Genomic DNA, 25081 nt, shown 5'->3' with positions numbered 1-25081 from the left:
TCCCCATGTCTGCATGGGTTTCCTCTGGTTTCCTCCTGCAGTCCAAGGATTTATGAGCCCTTTTTCAAAATATTCACCCCATCCAATCCACCATGGAATGGCTATGCTAAATTGCCCTGTAGTGTTCAGGGATGTGCAGGCTAGGTGGGTTAGCAGGGATAGGATGGGTTGGGTGGGATGCTTGTTGAAGGTCGGTTTGGACTTGATGGGCTGAATGGCCTGTTCCTGTACTGTAGGGATTCAATAAAATCAGAGGTGAAAAGGGTGGCGCTGGAAAAACACAGCAGGTAGGCAGCATTCAAGGAGCAGGAGGGTTGACGTTTCGGGCATAAGCCCCTCATCAGGAATAAGATTACCTTTAGTTCTTCTAAACCCCCAGTAGACATAGGCTTAATCTGTTTGGCTTTCCCTCTTGTACTGACCCTTTCATGCCAAGTCTTTTCTTTCAGCAATACTCAAGGACAGAATGTACTTTTGATCACCATTTTACCTCATCAAGCAAGTTAGAGAAGAGGGGTTGTCACAGTTTTAGGCTAACTGAGGTCAAATAGCAGGACATGTTCTATTTTCAGACAGGAGTGGGCCTTTTGAAAAAAAATGTTTTCTTGAACTGCGGATGCCAAAAGCTTGAAGCCGTTCGAGGATGAGATTTGTTTCTGACTGAGGGTGAACTGTTACTAAAGATAGGGCCAGGTGATTTCCTGGAAACAAAACAAAAAGAGTGCTGAGATAGAAGTCTGGCAGTATCTGTGGACAGAAAAACAGAGTTAACATTCTAAGATTGATGGATCTTGGGATTTCCCTGGTTGAGTATGCTCACCTGGATGTCTCAGAGAGGAACTGGCCAGACCTTCTCGTTTTTGCAAAATTCTGGTCTGAGTTCCAATCTCTGATTTTGCCTTTCCTGGGATATTTCAGATGACAGTCAGAGGCGTGTGGGTTATGATAAAACAGGACTGTGGTTGCGTGGGCGAGACCGACTGGTACAAGTCTGTCCGTTTTTTTGTTTGTAAACGGAGTCCATTGGATGAGATTTTCCATGTGTGCCTGGACCTCTGAAAAACAGAGTTTCGACCCTCTGCATAAGGAAGAATAAAGACGTCGCTTATTACCTGGAAGTTGTGAACCTGGGTGAGGAACACAGGGATCTTGGATAAATACATCAGTGACTAAAAGTTGCATTACAGGTTGGTAAAGTTATAAAAAAAAAACAAATGCCAGGCATTATTTCTGGAGGGCTGTGCTTGGAGTAAGGAGGTTATGCTAAATCTATATTGAGCTTGTTTAGGTCTTAAAATAACAGGTCGTTCTGCTATAACGTGTGTATCGTTCATGTGAATTCACAGTAACATGATTGAAGAATTTAGGGTGGCGTGGTGCCTCAGTGGTTAGCACTGCTGCCTCACAGCGCCAGAGACTCGGGTTTGATTCCAGCCTCGGGCAACTGTCTGTGTGGAGTTTGCACACTCTCCCTGTGTCCATGTGGGTTTCCTCCAGGTGCTCTAGTTTCCTCCCACAGTCCAAAGATGTGCAGGTTAGGGTGGATTGGCCATGGTAAATTGCCCCGTAGTGTTGAGGGATGTGTAGGTTAGGTACATTAGTCAGGGGAAATGTAGGGGAATGGGTCTGGGTGGGGTACTCTTTGGAGGGTCGGTGTGGATTTGTTGGGCTGAAGGGCCTGTTTCCACACTGTAGGGATTCTATGATAAAGTGTGAACTTTTAAAATGTATGTTGTCTGTAATGCGATTACATCATCAACACTTTAAGCAACGCTTCTGAAGTGTGATTTTTCTGTAAGGTAGGATTGATCAAGAATGCAGTAATTGCGTTATAGAGGAAGTATCCGTACTGCTCTCAGATCTGTTGGCCATATTGTGGAAAGGAAAGGGGGTGCACTGGAGACAGTACAGAGAAGGTTTTCAAAGAGGCGATCAGAAATGTGACCAGACACATCAGGGAAATAGTTGATAGGCTATTTCTTCTCTCTTAAAAAACAATGTAATAAAGGTCTTCAAAACGACAAAAGGTTGTGATCGAGTGGTGGATGCAGGTTCAAATGAAGCATTTCTAAAAAATAATGTACGGGGGAAAAGCAGGAGATTGACACACGTAACGATGGGCCCCATGGCCTCCTTCTGCACCATGACACGTTTATGATTCAGAGTGGACACGGACAGAATGTTCCCTCTTGTGGGGAAGTGCACAATGTGAGGCCACCAATACACGATAGTCCCCAAGAAATCCAATCCAGAATTCAGAAGAAACTTCTTCACTCAGAGAGTGTGGCTCTCAGAGGGAGTGGCTGAAGTGAACAATACAGATACATTTAAGGGAAAGCTGGTTAAGTACATGAGGTCATTGAGGATGGCAGTGATAGAATTGGATGTTGGGAGGAGGCTCAAGTGGAGTATAAATACCAGCATGGACTGATTGGGCCAAATGACCTGAATCTAGGTTGTGTGTCCAATGTGAGCTGCTTTGATTTGTCATTGATCCAGTACTAAGGTTAAACAGTCAAACCCGAGGTTGTCTAAACCCATACTATAACCTCAACAACAAACAGGAAATCAGGCTGGTTGCTTGTGCTGCAGTCTCCCACACACTGAACCTGTGACACCTTCGTGACTTTCTGTGCTCAGATGTGTAGGTGTAGACCGACAAAAAAAAATTCAAAACAAAAGTTTAAAACAATCCAGTATGAATCTGTAGCTGGAAATTCTTGAAAACTGAGAAATATTTTCATGATACTTCTTTTTTTCCATTTTGTGGTGAAGGGCCAGTGGGGGCTTGGAAAATAAGAACTAAATTAAGAGCAGACAGATGAGTCAATGGAATATGTCAACAGAGAAACTACCACTTCTCAGCCTAGCTTGGCCTAGAGCCAGACCTGTTGCCATGGTAATGACCCAATGTGACACATACCTTCCAGGTTCCAGATTTGACCCAAAACACACATACATACACACAGACAGACATACACATACACATACACATAAACACACACACACAAGCACACAGCCATATGCACACACATATACACACACACACACACACAAAACACTGAGCAAAACCTGCCAACAAACCACAAATGCTAACTGGCGCCATTAATACGTCTAACCACATGACCATTTTTGCGAGGGATTCCATTTGATCGTGGAATGGAAAATTGTATAAAAATAAACAGTTGTTTCTCTTTCTTTCATGGTACGTGGGTATCACTAACAAGGTCAGCATTTGTTGTCTATCCCTGACTGCCTTTGAACTGAATGGCAAGGTCAGGCATTTCAATGGGTCCTGGGTAGCATGTACAGTGATAAAGCCATACAGCATGGAAACAGACCCTTCGGTCCAACCAGTCCATGCTGACCATAATCCCAAATTAAACTAGTCCCACCTGCCTGCACTTGGACCATGTTCCTCCAAACCTTTCCTATTCGTGTACTTATCTAAATATCTCTTACACGTTGTAACAACACCGCCATCCACCACTTGCTCTGGATGTTCATTCCACACATGGACCATTCTCTGTGTAAAAGAAATTGCCCCTTGTGCCCATTTTAAATCTTTCTCTTCTCATCTTAATAATATGCTTTCTAGCCTTGAAATACCCTACCCTAGGGAAAAGATGCCTGCCATTCACCTTATCTATACCCCTCTTGGCTTTGTAAATCATTGCAAGGTCACTTCTCAACCTACGCTCCTGTGAAAAAAATGCCAGTCTATCCAGAATCTCCATATAACTCACATCCTCCAATCCTGGCAACATCCTGGTAAATTTCTATTGAACCTGCGCCAGTTTAATAGTATCCTTCCTATAACAGGGTGACTGGAACTGGACACAGTAGTCCAGAAGAAGCCTCACCATAGTCCTGTACAACCACAACATAACGTTGCAACTCCTATACTCTAAGATCTGAGCAATGAATGCAAGACCAGCCTGGGTAAGGATGTCAGATTTCCTTCCCTTAAAGGACATTAGTGAACTAGATGGATTTTGATGCCAATCAATGATGGTTTTTATGGTCATTTTTACGGGAAGTGTTTACAAATCTAGGGTGCACAAAGTTAAAAAAATCACACAACACCAGGTTATAGTCCAACAGGTTTAATTGGAAGCACTAGCTTTCGGAGCGCTGCTCACAAACACCTGATGAAGGAGCAGCACTCCGAAAGCTAGTGCTTCCAATTAAACCAGTTGGACTATAACCTGGTGTCACGTGATTTTTAACTTTAAAAAAATCTAGATTTTTAAGAATCAAATTTAAATTTCTCTGGTTGCCAAGATGAGATTTGAACTCACATCCCCGGAGTTTTAGGGCTATGCCAGAAATATTACAATAACATTGATCAATCAGCATCTGACCCTGACAAAACTCCAGTACCACTAATGGCAACAAGAAAATAGGAAGGCAATAGTGTTATTTATGCAGGAGGCGAAGAATCAGCTTCCCGACAGTGGGAGGAAAGTTGGAATTTACGGTTGTGGCATTTTAAGCTTTCCAGCAGTCAGTGGTAAGAACTCGTTTTATAATGCATTAGCAAGTCTCACAGACTTATTGTGGCATTTTTTTACCACGTTAAATGAGGTCTTTGTCATTAGCTCTGTGACAAACAAGAAACACGAACCTTCAGAGTCGTGATGGGTCAAAGGCAGTTTTGTTTTATCTTTATGCATTTGTGGGATGAGGGCATCACTGGCTGGGCCAGCATTTTATTGCCTGTCCGTCGTTACCCTTGAGAAAGGAGTGATGGGCTGCTTTCTTGAACTGCTGCAATCCACTTGCTGTGGGGAGGAAATTCCAGGATTTTGACCCAGCGACAATGAAGGAACAGCGATGTGTTTCCAAGTCAGGAAAGTGAGTGGCTTGAAGGTGGTGGTTTTCCCATATATCTTGTAGAGTCATAGAGATGTATAGCATGGAAACAGACCCTTTGGTCCAACTTGGCAATGCCGACCAGATATCCTAAACTAATCTAGTCCCACTTGCCAGCACTTGGCCCATATCCCTCTAAACCCTTCCTATTCATATATCCAGATGCCTTTCAAATGCTCTAATTGTACCAGCCTCCACCACTTCCTCTGGCAGCTCATTCCATACACGCACTACCCACTGCGTGAAAACATTGCCCCTCAGATCCCTTTTATATCTTTCCCCTCTCACCCTAAATCCATGCCCTCTAGTTCTGGACTCCACCATCCAGGGAAAAGACTTTGACAATTTACCCTATCCAGGCCCTTCATGATTTTATAAACCACTATAAGGTCACCCCTCAGCCTCCGACGCTCTAGGGAAAATAGCCCCAGTTTATTCAGCCTCTCCCTATAGCTCAAATCCTCCAACCCTGGCAACATCCTTGTAAATCTTAATCCTCCAACCCTGGCAACATCCTTGTAAATCTTTGCTGAACCCTTTCAATAGGAAGGAGACCAGAATTGCATGCAATATTCCAAAAGTGGCCTAACCTACGTCCTATACAGCCGTAACATGACCTCCCAACTCCTGTACTCAATGCTCTGACCAATAAAGGAAAGCATACCAAACATCGCCTTCACTATCCTATCCACCCTGTGTCTCTACTTTCAAGGAGTTATGAACCTGCACTCCAAGGTCTCTTTGTGCAGCAATGCTCCCTAGCACCTTACCATTAACTGTATAACTCCTGCTAAGATTTGCTTTCCCACAATGCAACATCTCACATTTATATAAATTAAACTCCATCTGCCACTCCTCAGCCCATTGGCCTATCTGATTAAGATCCTATTGCAATCCGAGGTAACCTTCTTCGCTGTCCACTACACCTCCAATTTTGGTGTCATCTGATTTGCTTTCCCACAATGCAACATCTCACATTTATATAAATTAAACTCCATCTGCCACTCCTCAGCCCATTGGCCCATCTGATTAAGATCTTATTGCAATCCGAGGTAACCTTCTTCGCTGTCCACTACACCTCCATTTTGGTGTCATCTGCAAACTTACTAACTATATGTTCACATCCAAATCATTTATGTAAATGACAAAAAGTAGTGGACCCAGCACCAATCTTTGTGGCATTCCACTAGACACAGGCCTCCAACCTGAAAAACAACCCTCCACTACTACCCTCTGTCTTCTACCTTTGAGCCAGTTCTGTATCCAAATGACTAATTTTCCCTGTATTCCATGAGATCTAATCTTGCTAACCAGTTTCCCATGGGGAACCTTGTTGAATGCCTTTCTGAAGTCCATGTAGATCACACCCACCACTCTGCTCTCATCAATCTTCTTTGTTACTTCTTCAAAAAGCTCAATCAAGTTTGTGAGACATGATTTCCCAAGGCAAAGACATGTTGACCAACCTCAATCAATCCTTGCCTTTCTGAATATGTGTAAATCCTGTCCCTCACGATTGCCTCCAACAACTTGCCCACCACTGATGCCAAGCTCACCGGTCTATAGTTCCCAGTTCTTATCACCTTTCCTAAATAGTGGTCCCACATTAGCCAACCTCCAGTCTTCCAGCATCTCAGAAGTGACTATTGATGATACAAATATCTCAGCAAGGGTCCCAGCAATCACTTCCCTAGCTTCCCACAGCATTCTAGAGTACATCTGATCAGGTCCTGGGGATTTATCCATTTTTATGCATTTCAAGACATCCAGCACTTCCTCCCTCTGTAATATGGACATTTTTCAAGATGTCACCATCTGCTTCCCTACTTTCTATATCTTCCATGTCCTTCTCCACAGTAAACACTGATGCAAAATACTCGTTTAGTATCTCTCCCATCTCCTGCGGCTCCACACAAAGGCTGCCTTGCTGATCTTTGAGGGGCCCTATTCTCTCCCTAGTTACCCTTTTGTCCTTAACGTGTTTGTAAAAACTGTTTGGATTCTCCTTAATTCTATTTGCCAAAGCTATCTCATGCCCCCTTTTTGCCCTCCTGATTTCCTTCTTAGGTATACTCCTACTGCCTTTACACTCTTTTATAGATTCATTTGATCTATACCTGACATAGGCTTTCTTCTTTTTCTTAACCAAACCCTCAATTTCCCCAGTCATCTAGCATTCCCTATACCTACCAGCCTTTCCTTCCACACTAACAGGAATATATTGTCTCTGGACACTTGTTATCTAATTTCGAAGGCTTCCCATTTTCCAGCCGTCCCTTTACCTGCGAACATCTGCCCCCAATCAGCTTTTGAAAGTTCTTGTCTCATAACTGTCGAAATTAGCCTTCCTCCAATTTCAAACTTCAACTTTTAAATCTGGTCTATCCTTTTCCATCACTATGTTAAAATGAATAGAATTATGGCCGCTGGCCGCAAAGTGCTCCCCCATTGACACCTTAGTCACCTGCCCTGCCTTATTTCCCAAGAGTAGGTCACGTTTTGCACCTTCTTTAGTAGGTACATTCACATACTGAATCAGAAAAGTTTGTTGTACACACTTAACAAATTCCTATCTAAACCTTAATACTACGGCAGTCCCAATCTATGTTTGGGAAAGTTAAAATCCACGACCATAGTCACCCTATTATTCTTACAGATAACTGAAATCTCCTGCTGACTATTCAGGGCTCTATAGTACAACCCCAATACGGTGATCATCCTTTTCTTATTTCTTAGTTCCACCCAAATAGCTTCCCTGGATGTATTTCGGGGAATATCCTCCCTCAGCACAGCTGTAATGCTATCCTTTATCAAAAACGCCACTCCCCCTCCTCTCTTGCCTCCCTTTCTATCCTTCTTGTCACATTTGTATCCTGGAACATTAAGCTGCCAGTCCTGCCCATCTCTGAGCCACATTTTTGTAATTGCTATGGTATCCCAGTCCCATGTTCCTAACCATGCCCTGAGTTCATCTGCCTTCCCTGTTAGGCTCCTTGCATTGAAATAAATGCAGTTTAATTTATCAGTGCTGCCATGTTCTCTGCTTTGTCCTGCCTGCCCTGATCTTGATTCACTTCTGTTCTCAACTGTACCAGTCTCAGATTGATCTCTTTCCTCACTATCTCCCTGGGTCCCAACTCCCACTTTACTAATTTAAATCCTCCCGAGCAGCTTTAGCAAATCTCCCTGCCAGTTTATTAATCCCCTTCCAATTCATGTGGCAAGAGTGTTCCCTATGTTGGGGAGGTCCAGAACTAGGGGTCACAGTCTAAGAATAACAGGTAAGCCATTCAAGAGTCATAGAGCTGTATAGCACAGAAACAGATCCTTCTGGTCCAACTTGTCCAAATCGACCAGATATCCTAAATTAATCTCATCCCATTTGCCAGCACTTAGCCCCTAAGCCTGTAAACCCTTCCTAACCTGTCTGAAAAGCAACCCTCCACCACCACTCTCTGTCTTCTACCTTTGAGCCAGTTCTGCATCCAAATGGCTAGTTCTCCATGTATTCCATGTGATCTAATCTTGCTAACCAGTCTACTGTGAGGAACCTTGTTGAACGCTTTACTGAAGACCATATAGGTCATGTCCAGTGCTCTGCCCTCATTAATCCTCTTCATTGCTTCTTCAAAAAACTCAATCAAGTTAGACTGGGATGAGTAAGAATTTCTTCACTCAGAGAGTTGTGAACCTGTGGAATTCTCTCCCACAGAAAGCTGATTCATTAGATATATTCAGGAGGGAGCTGGATATGGCCCTTGCAGCTAAAGGGATTGAGGGGTATGGAGTGAAAGTGGGAGTGGGATACTGAGATTGCATGGTCAGCCACGATCATATCGAAAGGTGGTACAGGCTCAAAGGGCCAAGTGGCCTGCACCTATTTTCGATGTCTTTATGTTTCTACATACACAATGCAGAATGCGTTTCTACTAACGCATTCCAACTGCTGTATCAAGCGATAGATGTCATCATATCCTGTATGATACTGTATCAAGTTTATGAGGCTGTCCAGTTACAGACACTACAGCACTGCCCAGGGACAATACAAACAGGTCTCTGCAGTGGAAGGTCAAGGATGGAGATGTCCACAATGTTGTGGATGGAGACCAATATGTGGCTGTTGCATTGTGCAGGGCTCCCTGCTGGGTTAAAAGGTATCAGATTACAAAGAGGAGAGCCTCTTGGTGGAGTTGCCATCATTGGCAAATGGGAAATGTTGCTGTTTTGAAGAAGAATCAATAAAGAGCCATCATCAAAGCAGCTCTTGAATTGCAGGCAATGAATCCCCACCCACATACCCTTCAAACATGGCGCTTGGACCTTCAGCCCTGTGAGGTGATGATGGGATTGGTGACTGTCTGACAGTCCCCTCTGCACAACTGGCCAACCACTTCATCTTTGAGTCTGCAATTGGCTGGTTATCATGTGATGGCAGCAGGATGCTGGGAGGCCATTCAAGGTAGCTCTGATGGTTGCAAGATCACGGCTGGTTGAGGACTCCACTGTCTTCCCCAGAGGGTGGTGGAGATGGAATCATTGGATATTCCTAAGGTAGATCCTTGACTGACAGGGAAGTCAAAGGTTATCAGGCAGGAACGTGGAGTTGAAGCCCCAATCAGCCCATGGTCTTGTGAACAGTACATCAGTCACTTGAGGGGCCAAGCAGCCTATTCTTCTCCTGATTTTAATATTTTAATATTCATTAAAAATGAAGATGATCTGGTCATGATAGCTTTGCAACTTGTGAGTTTGTGGGATCTTGCTATGTGCAAATGTTTCCTACGTAACCACCGTGACAACGCTGCAATATCACATCATGGGGCTGCCAAATGCTTTGGGTTGTTCTGATGCTGTGAAAAGCTTTATATCAGTGGAAGTCCTTTTCGTTTTATTCTGCTGGACTGATCAGCGAGAGGCACATCATAGCAAAACTAGAATTTAGGAGATGTCAGACACTGACTAGGGAAAGTCCAAGCTGTAGGTGAGATGAGAGCTGACATTTCAGTTCTCACTTCTTATGACTAAATGAAATGTATGGCCTGTGGCCTGTGCTTTTGACCAATGATTCTCTTTGAGTGGTTGTCAATAACCTTCAGGAGGGTGTCTGAGCTATAGAGTGTGGGCCCCATCCTGTCCCCTAACCACTGACATTCCCAACTGCCAAGGCTGGGAAACTTTACATTTCCCACTTGCATTGTCCTCACATTAAGTGAGGACCATACCTCAAATGTTTGCAAATGCTTGTAAAGTGCTCAGGGACATGGGAACAAAAGTAGGCCATTCAGTCCTATGGGCCAGTGCCACCATCCACTGAGTTTATGGTTGCTCTGTATATATACCTCCAGTTCATGAAAATCTATCAAAATTTCTGTTTTGCAATTATTAATTGATCGATCACCAATTATTTGTGGAAAAGAGTTCCAAATGTCCAGCACCCTCTGTGCATTTAAGTGTTTCCTAATTTCACACTTGGTTCTAAATTTTAGACTCTGGGTCCTCGTCCTAAACTCCTAAACCAATGGAAATAATTTTTCCCAGTTTAACTCCAACAGTTTCTCTGAATATCTTGGAAACCATCTGAATTCCAGGGATGACAATTCTGATTTGTTTCCTCTCACCTTGCATCCAAACGCTTGGAGTCCCATGTATATCTTCATTAACTCTCTCCAAGGCCAATATGTTCTTCCTGAAATCCAGAACTCTGAGAGTCGTCAAAAGTGGACTAACTCGGGCTTTGTACAGCTGTAGATTTGGGACTTCCTAGGGTTGTGGAAGTGCTACATAAATGCAAGTTCAGTCTTTATTTTCCTTTAGGTTAGAGTCATGGAGTTGTACGATACGGAAACAGACTCTTCAGATATCCTAAATTAATCTCGACCCATTTGCCAGCACTTGGCCCATATCCCTCTAAACCTTTTACTCATAAACCCAAATGCCTTTTAAATGTTGTGGGACTTCCATGATTTTGACCCAGCAACAATGAAACAATGAATGATCTATACCCTAAGTTGGGATGGGGTCTGTGTGACTTTGGAGGGAAACGTAATGTTGATGGGAAGCTCATATGTCAGCCACCCAGTGTTGCCTGTGAATTGTTTTGCCACTGTGCAGACCGAAGTCCATGCACTGCAGTGGGTTCTAGAAGCAGAAGCCTTTCTTTGACGCGCTGATCAGTGCCTGCAGAGCATCCCAGCATCTGTATGGCCATGCAGCTTGGAGGGAAAATTGTTGCTTGTTGTAGCTACACTTGTTCTTTTATTCTTCACAGACTGGGCAAGAAGAAGGCAAAGTGAAGAACTGTCTCCAGGCTTAGACATCAAAGTAAAGCTAGTTATTACACATTAATATTAAATATTGCAATATATGGTAATCTTAGCTACACCAGGCTCTGATCTTATAATTACATTTGATAAGGACTAAACTATCTTTTTCATGTCTTCAGGCCCACATATTTTCAAGACTCTCATTCTAGACTGTAGCAGTCCGTGGGTCTTAAGACTAGCAGGGTGGCTCACTGGTCAGTACTGCTGCCTTACAGTGCCAGGGACCCCGGTTCGATTCCACCCTCGGGTGACTGTCTGCTGTACTTTTCGACTTGGACCCTCCTGCATCTGCTTATCTTCACTTTCTCTCAGACCATATTTTCTCGGTCATGGAGTCAGAATGTTCTTGCCCTCCTTTTCATTGGAGCTATGTGATTTTTTGCTTTATTTACCTTCCCATTAGAAGATAGAAGGGACTACAATTCAATGTCACAGCTCCTCTGGTACAGACACTGGGTGTCTCAGCCTGGACATTTGCGTTTATTCATTGGTCAGAACTGAATATTAGAGTTGGGATGTCACACTGCAGCCGTAAAAAGCATGGATGAGGCCACTTTTAGAATATGGCATACAATTCTGGTCACCTTTGCAAAGGAAGGAAATTGTTAAACTTGAAAGGGTGCAGAAAAGATTTACAAGGATGTTGCTTGGACTGGAGGGCTTGAGGTACAGGGAGAGGCTGAATAGGCAGGGCTATTCTCACTGGAGGGTGACCTTATAGAGGTTTATAAAATCATAAGGGGCATGGATTGGCTAAATAGACAAAGTCTTTCCCCTGGGTAGGGGAGTCCAAAACTGGAGGGCATAGGTTTGAGGTGAGAGGGACAAGATTTAAAAGGGACTTGGAGGAAATTTTTCACGCAGAGGGTGGTGCGTGCATGGAATGAGCTGTTGAAGGCTGGTACAATTACAGCTTTTCAAAGGCATCTGGATGGGTATATGAATAGGAAGGGCTTAGAGGGACATGGGCCAAATGCTGGCAAATGGGACTAGATTAATTTAGGATATCTGGTTGGCATGGACAAGTTGGACCGTAGGATCTGTTTCCGTGCTGTACATCTCTATGATTGTAAGTGGACAGCTTAATTATTGTATGTGAGAAAATGCTCACTTTTTGCAAACTAAGGACATTTACGATTTGGGGCAGAATGTGATGTTACCAGTAATGAGAGCGTTCTCTCTCTACTCAGTGGATGTGTGTAGTACATTTCATCGCTGTAATATCTGGCAAGTGGACGTGATGTTGTACTTTACCAAGAGTCATCCCGTTACTGAAACAGCGCGTGCGGATTCTCATTTACACTGCACAGTAGGAACTTATATTTCAAATGTGTATTCAACACAGAACTTTATTTGAAATATTTCATGAGTCACTACTGCATGACCTACACATGCCCTCCCCCAGCACCGCTGTTGAATGACTGACTCACATTTTGTTAATTCAGGAGTTATAATCTCAGGAGGCCTGGTGGCTGAGGAGGACATTTTGTCATTTGAAGACTTGCCTGGTATCCAATAGCCTAAGAACTAAAAGTCCCATCAGAGTAAATTAGCCCAGATGTTATATCAGACTCAAGACATGTTCATGATGGGACTTTCCACATTAACACTGACCAACCAGCAACTGTGCTGTGCACAGTTTCACAGTCGAAGGATGTCTCTACTGGGACCATTACGTTCTTGTGGTCCTGAGAGGTATATTACCAAGAGAAGTTAGTGTCATCAGACTCTCCTCCTGAGGAGGAACGACTGGATAACATTTCCTTACTAAGAAATCCTAACAAGGGTGTCCCTTAATTCAGAATGAGACAACCAGTAAAGAATGTAGGTGCCTTGAAACTAGAAGAGACCATTCACCTCTTGAGCAGGTCCACCCTCTCCCCCGTTGCTGAGCAGCAATACAAGGGATCCTAGCTGTTTCCTCCCACTTCACCCAACACCCCTCCGACCCTGTAATACTCTCTTCCATCCTCTTCCATTGGACAGAAGATATAAAGTTTGAATGCATATACGAACAGATTCAAGAAGAGCTTCTCCCCTGCTGCTATCAGACTTTTGAATGGCCCTCTCAAATATTAATTCTGATCTCTCTCTCTTTGCACCTTCTCTGCAGCTGTAAGACTGTATTCTGCACTATGTTCTGCTACCCTGATGCACTTTGTATGATACGATCTGCCTGTAGAGCACACAAAAACAACACTTTTCACTGTATCTCGGTACATGTGACAACAATAAATCAAGCAATCAAGATTCCTGCAGACAATTGTGCTGCCCTCTGCATGCATTGTTGAAGTGTGCGGAAAATTGCATGGTGTACTTTGTTCCTATGAAGTTTCACTCATGGGATGAGGGCATCACTGGCTATTGCCCATCCCTAATTGCCCCAGAGGGAACTTAAGAGTCAACCCCATCGGTGTTGGTCTGGAGTCACGTGTAGGCCAGACCAGGTAAGGATGACAGTCTCCTTTCCTAAAGGACATTGGTGAACCAGACGGGTTCACTAATCACGTGCACTAGTAGAGACAGAATCTGCTGGGAAAGGAATAATAAGTAATAAAGGATCCAAGTTTGGCCACTTGTGCAATCCTAATTCTCAGTGCATCTGACTGGTTACAAATCCCAAAACTATCACACCTACTGAGACCTTACTTGGGACATTCTCCACCAATAACCTGAGGTTCTGCTTCAGAGCCAGCAGGATTTCGAGATTGGTTTTCTATTCTAAGTCCCAACCTCTCCCATGAAGAAGATCCTGTGGTACTACCTTGAGGAGCAATGACGTTGTTCTTGACATTCTGATTTATCCCTCACGACGCATGAAAAAATGAACCAATCACTGTGGGCGCTTGCTGTGTCCAAATTGGCTGTTATACTTTAAGTGTCAGAATAGAGTCTACACATCAAAAACCCTTCATTATGGCTTAGTAGTATTATCACTACACTGTTAACCCAGAGACCCAAAAGTTTCTGGAGACTTGGGTTTGAATCCTGCCACAGCAGATGGTGGAATTTGAATTCATTTAAAAAACACAGAGCCTAATGATGACTCCGAATTCATTGCTGATTGTCAGGAAAACCCATCTGGTTCACTAATATCCTTTAGGGAAGGAAACTGCTATCCTTACTTGGTCTGGCCTACACGTGACTCCAGATCAACACCGATGGGGTTGACTCTTAAATGCCCTCTGGGGCAATTAGGAATAGTCAATAGCCAGCGATGCCCTCATCCCATGAATGAAAAATAGAAGAAATTGGGTTGTCATGCATCAATGCAAGTGTTTTCTGTACTCCCTTCCTCGACAAAGGTATATTGTTGGTTATTTTTGAACGCAAAGGTACAATTTGCTTATTCAACAAGAAATGAAATGTTATAACCAGCATCTTGGCTTTTCCGCTTCAACTTATCAACCTAGAGGTTTGTTGTTTTTCCAAATAACTTCCTTTTGTAGGTCTATTGATGGTTCCATTCCTTCACATAGAACACCCACACTTTCACTTCCATCATCACCTTAAAACCAATGCAACAATATTTATTTCATATTTCTACGAAGCTTTCGTCCTACACAGTTAAACTCCATCCGTGGACCTTGAGACAGAAAGTTTAAACATACCAGCCTTTTCAAAGTTGAATTTTACGTCCATTAGTCAAAAAGTAGCATTCCAACTTTTAAATTAAAGCGGGGTTAGTGAGACAGAGGGAGCAGTTTGATGACTGTAGAATCGTGTAATAGTAGGTGAGACTATTCAGTCCTTCTGTGAGTGTGCCAACCCTTTGCAAGACCTCTCCAATTAATCCTCCAGTGTTTGTACTTTTCAAGTTTGACTCCCCAAAGCCTGCTCCACCCATCTACAAGGCACAAGTCATAACTGGAAAGTTCCAGAAAGGCCAATAGCCGGTGGAAACCTAAATAGGAAAATGCATGATATAATTGGGAGTGAAGCTACAGCAAGTTGTATGTTGATAGAACAAAAAGCAAATGTATGTTAAGGAGAAACCTGAGATGTTGGGGTCATTCTATGAAGGTTGGACAGGCTGGACCCTTTCCATTGGAGTTTAGAAGGCAGCATGGTTAGCACTGCTGCCTCACAGGGCCAGAGACCCAGGTTAAATTCCCGCCTCAGGCAACTATCTGTGTGGAGTTTGCACATTCTCCCCGCATCTGCGTGGGATTCCTCCGGGTGCTCCGGTTTCCAAAAATGTGCAGGTTAGGTGAATTGGCCTTGCTAAATTGCCCGTAGTGTTAGGTGAAGGGGTAAATGTAGGGGAATGGGTCTGGGTGGGTTGCTCTTCGGAGGGTCGGTGTGGACTTGTTGGGCCGAAGGGCCTGTTTCCACACTGTAAGTAATCTAATCTAATCTAACCTAATCTAATCATATCAGATCCTGAGGGGACTTGACAAGAAAGGTACTGGCTGAATGTTTCCTCGTGTGGAGAAGGTTAGAACTAGGGGACACAATATGAAAATAAGGATTCCCCTCACCATTTAAGATGGAGGTGGGGATAATTTATTTCTCTCGGAGAGTCTCATTAATCAATGGAATTCTCTTCCCCAGAAGGTAAGTGGAGGCAGACTTGTTTTTTATTCAAAGCTGAGTTTGATAGACCAAGTGAGTTGAGGATTCTGGGGAACCAGGCAGGACAGAGGAGTTGCAGCCACATAGTGGGTCAGTCATGATCTTATTGAATGGCAGAGCAGACTTGAGGAGCTTCTGAATGTTCTTATTTGGCTTCTAAGTCCTGTGCTTCCACCAGTGGTGTTCATTGAGTAAATAAGAACGAACAGTTTCTAGTGGCAGGAGGCAATCAGAGGGACACAAATAGAATCACAGAATCCTTGCAGTGCGGAAGCAGGCCATTCAACCCATCGGGTCCCCTCTGACTGTCCAGAAGATCAGCCCACCTGAATCCACCCCCTATCTTATAACCCTGCATTTCCCATGGCTAACCCATTTAGCCTGCATATCCCTGGACACTATGGGTAATTTTGCATGTCCAATGCACCATGACCTGTATCTTTGGACTGCAGGAGGAATCCGGAGCAGCCAACGGAAACCCACGTAGATACGGGGGTGAATGTGCAATCTCCACACAGACAGTCCCCTGAGAGTGGAATCAAACCTGGGTCCCTGGCGGTGAGCCATCCCATGGCCAACATTACTAACGTGAACTAGATTCTTGAACCGAATTCAAACACCATTAAACTCTGTGGGTTTTGAAACCATCTCTTTAAGGAAAATCATCCTGACATTACCACTATGTCACTGCTGCCTCAGAAGATCATTGGCAAAAGTTGTAGAGATTTTTTTTGTAAAAAACAGCAAGCTGTTACGATACGGAAGCTACTACCTGAAAGGGCAGTGGAAACACGTCCAATCGGAACTTTCAAAGGCAGTTGGGTAAATACTCAAAAGGGACTGTAGGAAAGAAAATGTCAGAAGTCACACAACACAGGTTATAGTCCAACAGGTCTATTTGAAATCACAAGCTTTCAGAGTGCTGTTCCTTCATCAGCTGAAGAAGGGGCAGCACTCCAAAAGCTTGTGATCTCAAATAAACCTGTGGACTATAACCTGTGTCGTGTGACATTGTTCACCCCAGGCCAACACCGGCACCTCCACATCATGGAAAGAAAATGAATATAGAGGGACTAGCTCAAAAGTGCAGCACAGACACAATGGGTTGAATGGCCTTCTTCTGAGCTGTATGATTCTATTCCGCTCAGGGTCATGTGCAGGGATATTCATTTTAGTAACAAAACTTTCACCTATGGCTGGGGTGACTCATTATCAAATTGTTACACACTGACAGTGTCAGTCATGCATTAACTCTGTTGCGCAATGGCACTAAATTCTGCTTCCCTATCTGAAACCGGGCAGAAGGCAAAAATAACCAGAGAAAGTGCACATAAATATATACCTCTTCATTAGGGTTTACTGTAAATCATGCAGATACCACTGCAAGGCACTGCGTCAGAGGCACCTTTTCAGAATGAGTGATGCTGTTAGACACAACTACTTGTCAACACCTCAGCTTTACAGTCAATGACATACTTCCTTGAAATGTAGTCACTGGCCTAGTGTAAAGAAACCTAGACACAATGCACAACAAGGTCTCATAGGCAACAATGTGTTGATGCTCAGATCACTTAGATTGATTGAGGGATAAATATTGAGTCGAAAAGTGTGGCACTGGAAAAGCACAGCAGGTCAGTCAGCCTCTGAGGAGCAGGAGAATCAACGTTTCAGGCATAAGCCCTTCATTAGGAATACATATTGACCAGAACTTCAATGGAAATTCTCCTGTTCTTCTTCAAACAGTACCATGTGAAACTGTAGGAGGTTTCATTGGAAAGGCTATATATCTGACCACAGCATTGCTCTGCCTGTGCTATCCCAGATAATGAGCTCAGGTTGCTGGAGTGGAATCAAACTCATGATCTCTTGACTCAGAGGCACGTGTGCTATCTGCTGAGTCACAGTTGGCACTGAATGGGGAAGGGGGATGGAATCAATTGCCAAATGGAGACAGAAAGTCTCATAGGTGCAAGTGAGGACTGCAGATGCTGGAGATTAGAGTCGAGAGTGTGGTGCTGGAAAAGCACAGCAGGTCAGGCAGGATCCGAGGAGCAGGAGAGTCAACGTTTCAGGAATGAGGCTGTGAGCCGAGGGAGTGGTAAGATAAATGGGAGGGGGGTGGGGCTGAGAGGAAGGTAGCTGAGAGGCCCTGGTCAAGGCGGATGGAGGTGTATAGGGACTGGATGAGGCCTCATCTTCACCATGAAAATCCAGTCCCTATATGCCACTCTTTGTCGATTACGTGGAACAGTCCATCTTCCGTAGTTACTCTGGCACCATTCCCCACCTTTTCTTCCACTACACTGAGGACTGCATTGATGCCACGTCATGCTCCCACAAGGAGGTTGAACAGTTCATCAACTTCGTAAGTAAAAACAATGACTGCAGATGCTGGAAACCAGATTCTGGATCAGTGGTGCTGGAAGAGCACAGCAATTCAGGCAGCATCCGAGGACAGGCAAAATCGACGTTTCGGGCAAAAGCCCTTCATCAGGAATAAAGGCAGAGAGTCTGAAGCGTGGAGAGATAAGCTAGAGGACGGTGGAGGTGGGGATAGAGTAGCATAGAGTACAATAGGTCAGTGGGGGAGCAGATGAAGGTGATAGGTCAGGGAGGAGAGGGTGGAGTGGATAGGTGGAAAACGAGCTGGGCAGGTCGGACAAGTCCGGACAGGTCAGGGATCGAGTTGCTGGAGGTTAGAAGCGAGGATGAGGTGGGGGAAGGGGAAATGAGGAAACTGTTAAAATCCACATTGATGCCCTGGGGTTGAAGTGTTCCGAGGCGGAAGATGAGGCGTTCTTCCTCCAGGCACCTGGTGGTGAGGGAGCGGCGGTGGAGGAGGCCCAGCACCTCCATATCCTCGGCAGAGTGGGAGGGGGAGTTGAAATGTGACAGGAATGGTTGTTGCAGGTTCCAGGATTTAGATGTTTCAGTAAGAAGAGAAAACATGGCAAAAGAGGGGGAGGTGTGGCATTATTAGTCGAGGACAGTATTACAGTGGCAGAAAGGATATTTGAGGACTCGTCTATTGAGGTAGTATGGGCTGAAGTTAGAAACAGGAAAGAAGAGGTCACCCTGTAGGGAGTTTTCTATAGGCCTCCGAATACTTCCAGAGATGTAGAGGAAAGAATAGCAAAGATAATTCTGGATAGGAGCGAGAGTAACAGGATAGTTGTTATGGAGGTCTTTAACTTTCCAAATATTGACTGGAAATACTATAGTCCGAGTACTTTAGATGGGTCAGCTTTTGTCTAATGTGTGCAACATAGTTTCCTAATACGGGATGGCATTTTTGCAAGAGGTAGGGTGGGAAGAGGTGTAATCCAGGTAGCTGTGGGAGTCGGTGGGTTTGTAGAAAATGTCAGTGTCAAGTCGGTCGTCACTGATGGAGATGGAGAGGTCCAGGAAGGGGAGGGAGGTGTCAGAGATGGTCCAGGTAAATTTAAGGTCAGGGTGGAATGCATCAACTTCGCCAACACATTCCACTCCGACCTTGAAAGATTGCAATTTCCCCTCCCACGTGGTTGGTGATGGCCTCCAGCGCATCTCATCCACTTCCCACATCTCTGCCCTCGAACACCATCCCTTCAACCATAACAAGGACAGAAAGCTCCAATCCTCACCTTCCACCCCACCAACCTCCATTTACCTCGCATCATCCTCCACCATTTCCGCCACCTACGAACGGACCCACCACCACTGATACATTTGCCTCCTTACCCCATCTGCTTTCTGTAAAGACCGTTCCCTCCGAGACTCCTTCGTCAGGTCCACCCCCCATCCCCCCCCCACCAATCCACCCTCTCCTCCCGGCACCTCCCCCTGCCACCGCAGGAATTGCAAAACCTATGCCCAGACCTCCCCCCTCACCTCCGTCCAAGGACCCACATCCGTCAAAGTTTCACCTGCATTTCCACACATGTCCTTTACTGTATACGGTCCCAATACGGTCTCCTCTACATTGGGAGACAGTACGCCTACTCGCAGAGCGCTTCAGAGAACATCTCCGGGACACCCGCACCAATCAACCCCACTGCCCCATGGCCGAAACTTCAACTTCCCATCCCACTCCGCCAAGGACATGCAGGTCCTGGGCCTCCTCCATTGCCACTCCCTAACCACCTGATGCCTGGAGGAAGAATGCCTTGGTACCCTCCAACCCCATGGCATCAATGTGGATCTCACCAGTTTCTTCATTTCCCCCTCCTCCCACCTTAATGCAGATTCAACCTTCCAACTTGGCACCGCCCTCATGACCTGTCCTACCTGTCCATCTTCCTTCCCACCTATCCGCTCCAGCCTCCACCACACCCTCGGCTCACATCCTCATTCCTGATGAAGGAAAAACATTGACTCTCCTGCTTCTCGGGTGCTGCCTGACCTGCTGTGCTTTTCCAGCACCTTACGCTCGACAGAAAGTCTCATAGTTGAATTACAGAGGCCATTTGATGGTTCTCTGTAGAACAATCCATTCAGTCCCATTTCCCTGCTCCATCCTCATCACCCTGTGAGGTTCATTTTCTCCATAACCTGTCCAATTTTATTTTTAGTCCCTCACAGGCAGCTTGTTCCAGGTCATGACAACTCACTGTGTAAAGAAAGTTCTTCCTACCATTTCCATCCTGGAACCCTTTCCCAAAACATTACATCCACAGTCATAGAACATGGAAACAGACCCTTCAGTCCAACTCGTTCCAACTCCGAAGTGGATCCTTGTACAATCTGTGATTGGAACTATCTTTCACTGCCTTATGTGAATCTATCACAATCTTGTACACCTCTGATGAAGGAGCAGCGCTTTGAAAGCTAGTGCTTCCAAATAAACCTGTAGGACTGTAACCTGGTGTTGTGTGATTTTTTTACTTTGTACACCCTAGTCCAACAACGGCATCTCCAAATCATTTGTACACCTCTGTTACAGATCCTCTTAATCAAATGACCACAGCTTCTCCAACCCAGCATGGTAGCTAAATTCCTCATCCCTGGGACAATTGCGGTAGATCACCCTCCATACACTCTAGAGAACCCTCATATCCCTCCTAATGTGCAATGACCAGAAGTTGACACAATATGGTTGAAGCTGGAATATGATAACGTTTCTACATCGCTTCCCTGCTTTTGTACTCAATGCAACCCAAGATCCCCAGCGCTGTGCTAACCATTCTCTGATTTTGTCTTACTACCTTCAAGGATCAATGTACAGAAACATAAATGACGCTGTCTTTGCAATTTGTCTTTCTGGTCTTTGGCAGATCATGTGATAAAAATAATTAAGATTATGGCAGCAAGAACCAGGAATGTCCTGCACTGTGGAATTTCCCCTTCTCTGGAGCAGGAGACTCAAATCTGGGCAGCAGTTAGTGACACCTGGTGGGCAGGATGATTTAGTGCAGCTGCAGTTTTGGCACACCTACCAATACCAGACCAGCTACATCTGTGTGGAGGCTGGGATAATTTTCAACATTGCTGTCCCAAAAAGGTGAGGACTGTGGATGCTAATAAAAGCTTGCGGAAGGTTTGGGTGAGAGCGGGTTACATGTCTAACTATAGCATCTCCTTACTCGTTTATGGCATCAGGGAAGACGTCAAACACGTCAAGGAAGGATCCACTACTTTTGGTCATTTATATAAATGATTTGGATGTGAACATAGGAGGTATACTTAGTCAGTTTGCAAATGACAGCAAAATTGGAGGTGTGGTGGGACAGTGAAGAAGGTTACTTCAGAGTACAACTGGATCTTGATCAGATGGGCCAATGGGCGGAGTGACAGATGAAGTTTAATTTAGATAAATGTGAGGTGCTGTATTTTGGGAAAGCAAATCACAGCAGGACCTATACATTTAATGGTAAGGTCCTGGGGAGTGTTGGAGACAAGGTTCATAGCTCCCTGAAAGTAGAGTTGCAGGTAGATAGGATAGTGAATAAGGCGTTTGGTATTCTTTCCTTTATTGGTCAGAGTATTGAGTATAGGAGTTGGAAGGTCATGTTGCGGCTGTACAGGGCATTGATTAGGCCACTTTTGGAATATTGCGTGCAATTCTGGTCTCCTTCCTATCGGAAGGATGTTGTGAAACTTGAACGGGTTCAGAAAAGATTTACAAGGATGTTGCCAGGGTTGGAGGATTTGAGCTATAGGGAGAGTTTGAATAGGCTGGGCCTGTTTTCCTTGGAGTGTCGGAGGCTGAGGGGTGACCTTATAGAGATTTATAAAATCATGAGAGGATGGACAGGTTCCATAGGGGTGGTGGAGTCCAGAAATAGATGACATTGGTTTAGGGTGAAAGGGGAAAATATAAAAGGGACCTACGGGGCAACTTTTTCACACAGTGGTGGAGGCTGGTACAATTGCAACTTTAAAAGGCATCTGAATGGGTATATGAATAGGAAGGGTTTAGAGGGATATGGGCCGGGTGCTGGCAAATGGGACTAGATTAGGTTGGGATATCTGGTCGGTATGGATGAGTTGCACCTAAGGATTTGCTTCCGTGTTGTACATCTCTATGAGTCTATGGATTGCCATTGGGAAAAAGCAGAAGCTTGGAGGAAGCGTGGGTAGGCATTGATGTAGCAGTGGCCTACTTTCACTGTTTTCTCCCAAGTATAACAGGGCTATGGTAGCCGCATTGGTCTGTACAACTACCTACAGACTCACCCTGAGAGTGGAAAAGAGTTATCCTCGTCAGTGAGGGACCGCCAATGATTATGAGTGGTAATCCATCATCACCATCCACTCTCCAACCCACAGAATCAAATAGAAGTGTAAATAGGAGGAATCATCCAGCCATTTGTACCTGCCATTCAATAAGTGATGGCTAATTTCTGACCCACCCTCTTGCAACATTATACCCTTTTAATACTTACAGTTAACAAAAAAATCTATCAACATCAAGTTTTAAATTAACAATTGTTCTAGCATGGTTCTAATTTGGAAAAGACAATTACAAAATTCTGTCATCTGTTGAGTGCAGAAGATTCTTACTTCCAAAAGCTCTGGCTCTAATGTTTAGACAATGGCCCCTAATCCTAGACTCTCCAATGATCCTTGTGGCACAAGTGAATTAAGCCTGTGTATCAAACTCCAACTTCTGAAGAAGAGTCATACTGGACTTGAAATGTTAATGCTATTTTTCTCTCCACAGATGCTGCCTGACCTGCTGAGTTTCTCTGTAGTTTGTCTTTAGTTCACTGCAGGGCTGGATGGCCATGGAAGGTCTGTGCCATGATGCAGCCAAACAGTTGATGATCAACCTGCAAATTCTTCCGGTGCACCAATGCAAATGGTAACAGCAGGGAAGTTTCCTGGACAGCCAGAACCATGCAGTAACTTCACAACTACAGCCTCTCCATAGAATCATACAGCACAGACAGACCCTTTGGCCCAACCAGTCCATGCTGACCATAATCCCAAATTAAACTAGTCCCACCTGCCTGGCCTGTATCCCTCCAAACTTTTCCTATTCATGTACCATATATACTCATGTAAAAGTCAAATTTTTTAGACTATTTTTAAAGGTTCAATTTATATGGTGGACTAAGACACGGGTACTAGTTTTGAAATTCGTGCTGCAGTTCGAAATACCACATTATTACTAGAAGTCGATTTGATCGCACAACTAATCCTGGGTAAAGAAGAAATACACAATGAATTACGGTAAAAGCAAGAGGAACAAGAATGAATTACTGGTAGGAAATTATATTTATACATACCGGTACAAAAATTTAACATGTCAAAGATTCATTGAAATCCTGCAAAATCGTACTGTTCAACATCGTCATGACCTGGTATAATGACACACTTAAAATGAAACAGTTATTAAATTCTGAATGTGTAAGCCTCTTGTACTTTCCTGCTAAATTCTTCCATTTCCCTCCCATTTACTCTCACATGTTGTGAACCTTAGCAACATTAACAAATTTGTTAAAGAATTAAATGTATGTAGCTAATATATCTTACTTTTATTCAGATATAATGGCACAATTAAAGTGATTAACTAGTGAGTTTTGAGAGTATTTGTAGCTCAGGTTGAGGTTCTGGATGCAAGTTTGCTCGCTGAGCTGGAAGGTTTGTTTTCAGATGTTTCATCACCATACTAGGTAACATTATCAATGAACCTCCGGTGAAGCACTGGTGTTAGTGACCCGCTTTCTATTTATGTGTTTAAGTTTCCTTGGGTTGGTGACGCCATTTCCTGTGGCGATGTCATTTCCTTAGAGGATGGTAAATAGGGTCCTCCAAGTCAATGTGTTAGTTGATAGAGTTCTGGCTGGAATGCTATGCTTCTAGGAATTCTCATGTGTGTCACTGTATTTTTTTTCTCACAGCCATCCTAGGACAAACCAAACAGAGACACGCATAAATAGAAAGCGGATCACTAACATCAGTGCTTCACCGGAGGCTCGCTGTTGATGTTACCTAGTATGGTGACGAAACGTCTGAAAGCAAACCTTCCAGCTCAGTGAGCAATCTTTTTAAAGATGTTAACTTTTGGATGTATAGTGAACAAAGTGCAATAAGTATCGATAGATTGAGTTCCGGTCTGAATGAATGAATGAATCAACATGTGCTGTAGTAAACCAAGTGGGCTAAGTAGAGTCATGAATGAATAAATGTGATTTCGTTTAAGTGAGTTAATGAGAACATACAGTTTCCTTTGTAAGAGATTTATAATGTGATATAGTAGGGTTGACTTTTACATGAGATACATGGAAAATACAAGATTGTTTGGCCAAAAGTAAGGAGTCAACTTTTATATGAGATCGGCTTTTACACAAGTATATACGGTACTTATCCAAATGTCTTTTAAATTTTGTAACTGTACCCGTACCCATCACTTCCTCTGGAAGTTCGTTCCCACATGTGAAACAACCTCTTGTAAAAGATTTGTCCCTCATGTCTGTTTTAAGTCTCTTCTTTCATCTTCAAAATGTGCCCTCGGTCTTGAAGTCCCTCATCCTAGAAAAAAGGCACCTACTATTAATCGTATCTATACCCTACTGATTTTATAAACTTCTATAAAGTTAAAAATCACACAACACCAGGTTATAGTTCAACAGGTTTAATTGGAAGCACTAGCTTTCGGAGCACTGCTCCTTTGCCAGGTGGTTGTGGAGGACACAATTGTAAAACACAGAATTTATAGCAAAAGTTTACAGTGTGATGTAACTGAAATTATACATTGAAAAATACCTTGATAATTTGTGGAGTCTTTCATCTGTTCGAATACCATGATAGTTTCACTTCTTTCATGTAAATCACAAAACTTTTTTTTTAAAAAGTTGCGTTCTCAGGTTAACTGTAACAATTGG

At 43.9% G+C, this 25081-nt stretch overlaps 1 protein-coding gene across 1 annotated transcript in view; it reads right to left on the bottom strand.

Moving 5' to 3' along the window:
- Positions 1–278: 278 nt before the first annotated feature.
- The window catches only part of LOC122542689, a 36602-nt gene continuing 11799 nt past the window's right edge, over positions 279–25081 (bottom strand). The window contains exons 3-4 of the mRNA XM_043680667.1: positions 821–1078; positions 279–701 (exon numbers count right to left, since the gene is read on the bottom strand). Coding sequence (XP_043536602.1) covers positions 569–701; positions 821–1078 — 391 coding nt within the window. The 3' untranslated portion in view covers positions 279–568. The remainder of the gene's footprint in view (positions 702–820; positions 1079–25081) is intronic.

This window comes from Chiloscyllium plagiosum, chromosome 41, assembly GCF_004010195.1.
Source record: "Chiloscyllium plagiosum isolate BGI_BamShark_2017 chromosome 41, ASM401019v2, whole genome shotgun sequence".
Lineage (NCBI taxonomy): Eukaryota > Metazoa > Chordata > Chondrichthyes > Orectolobiformes > Hemiscylliidae > Chiloscyllium > Chiloscyllium plagiosum.
This window is presented reverse-complemented; position numbering and strand designations above follow the sequence as displayed.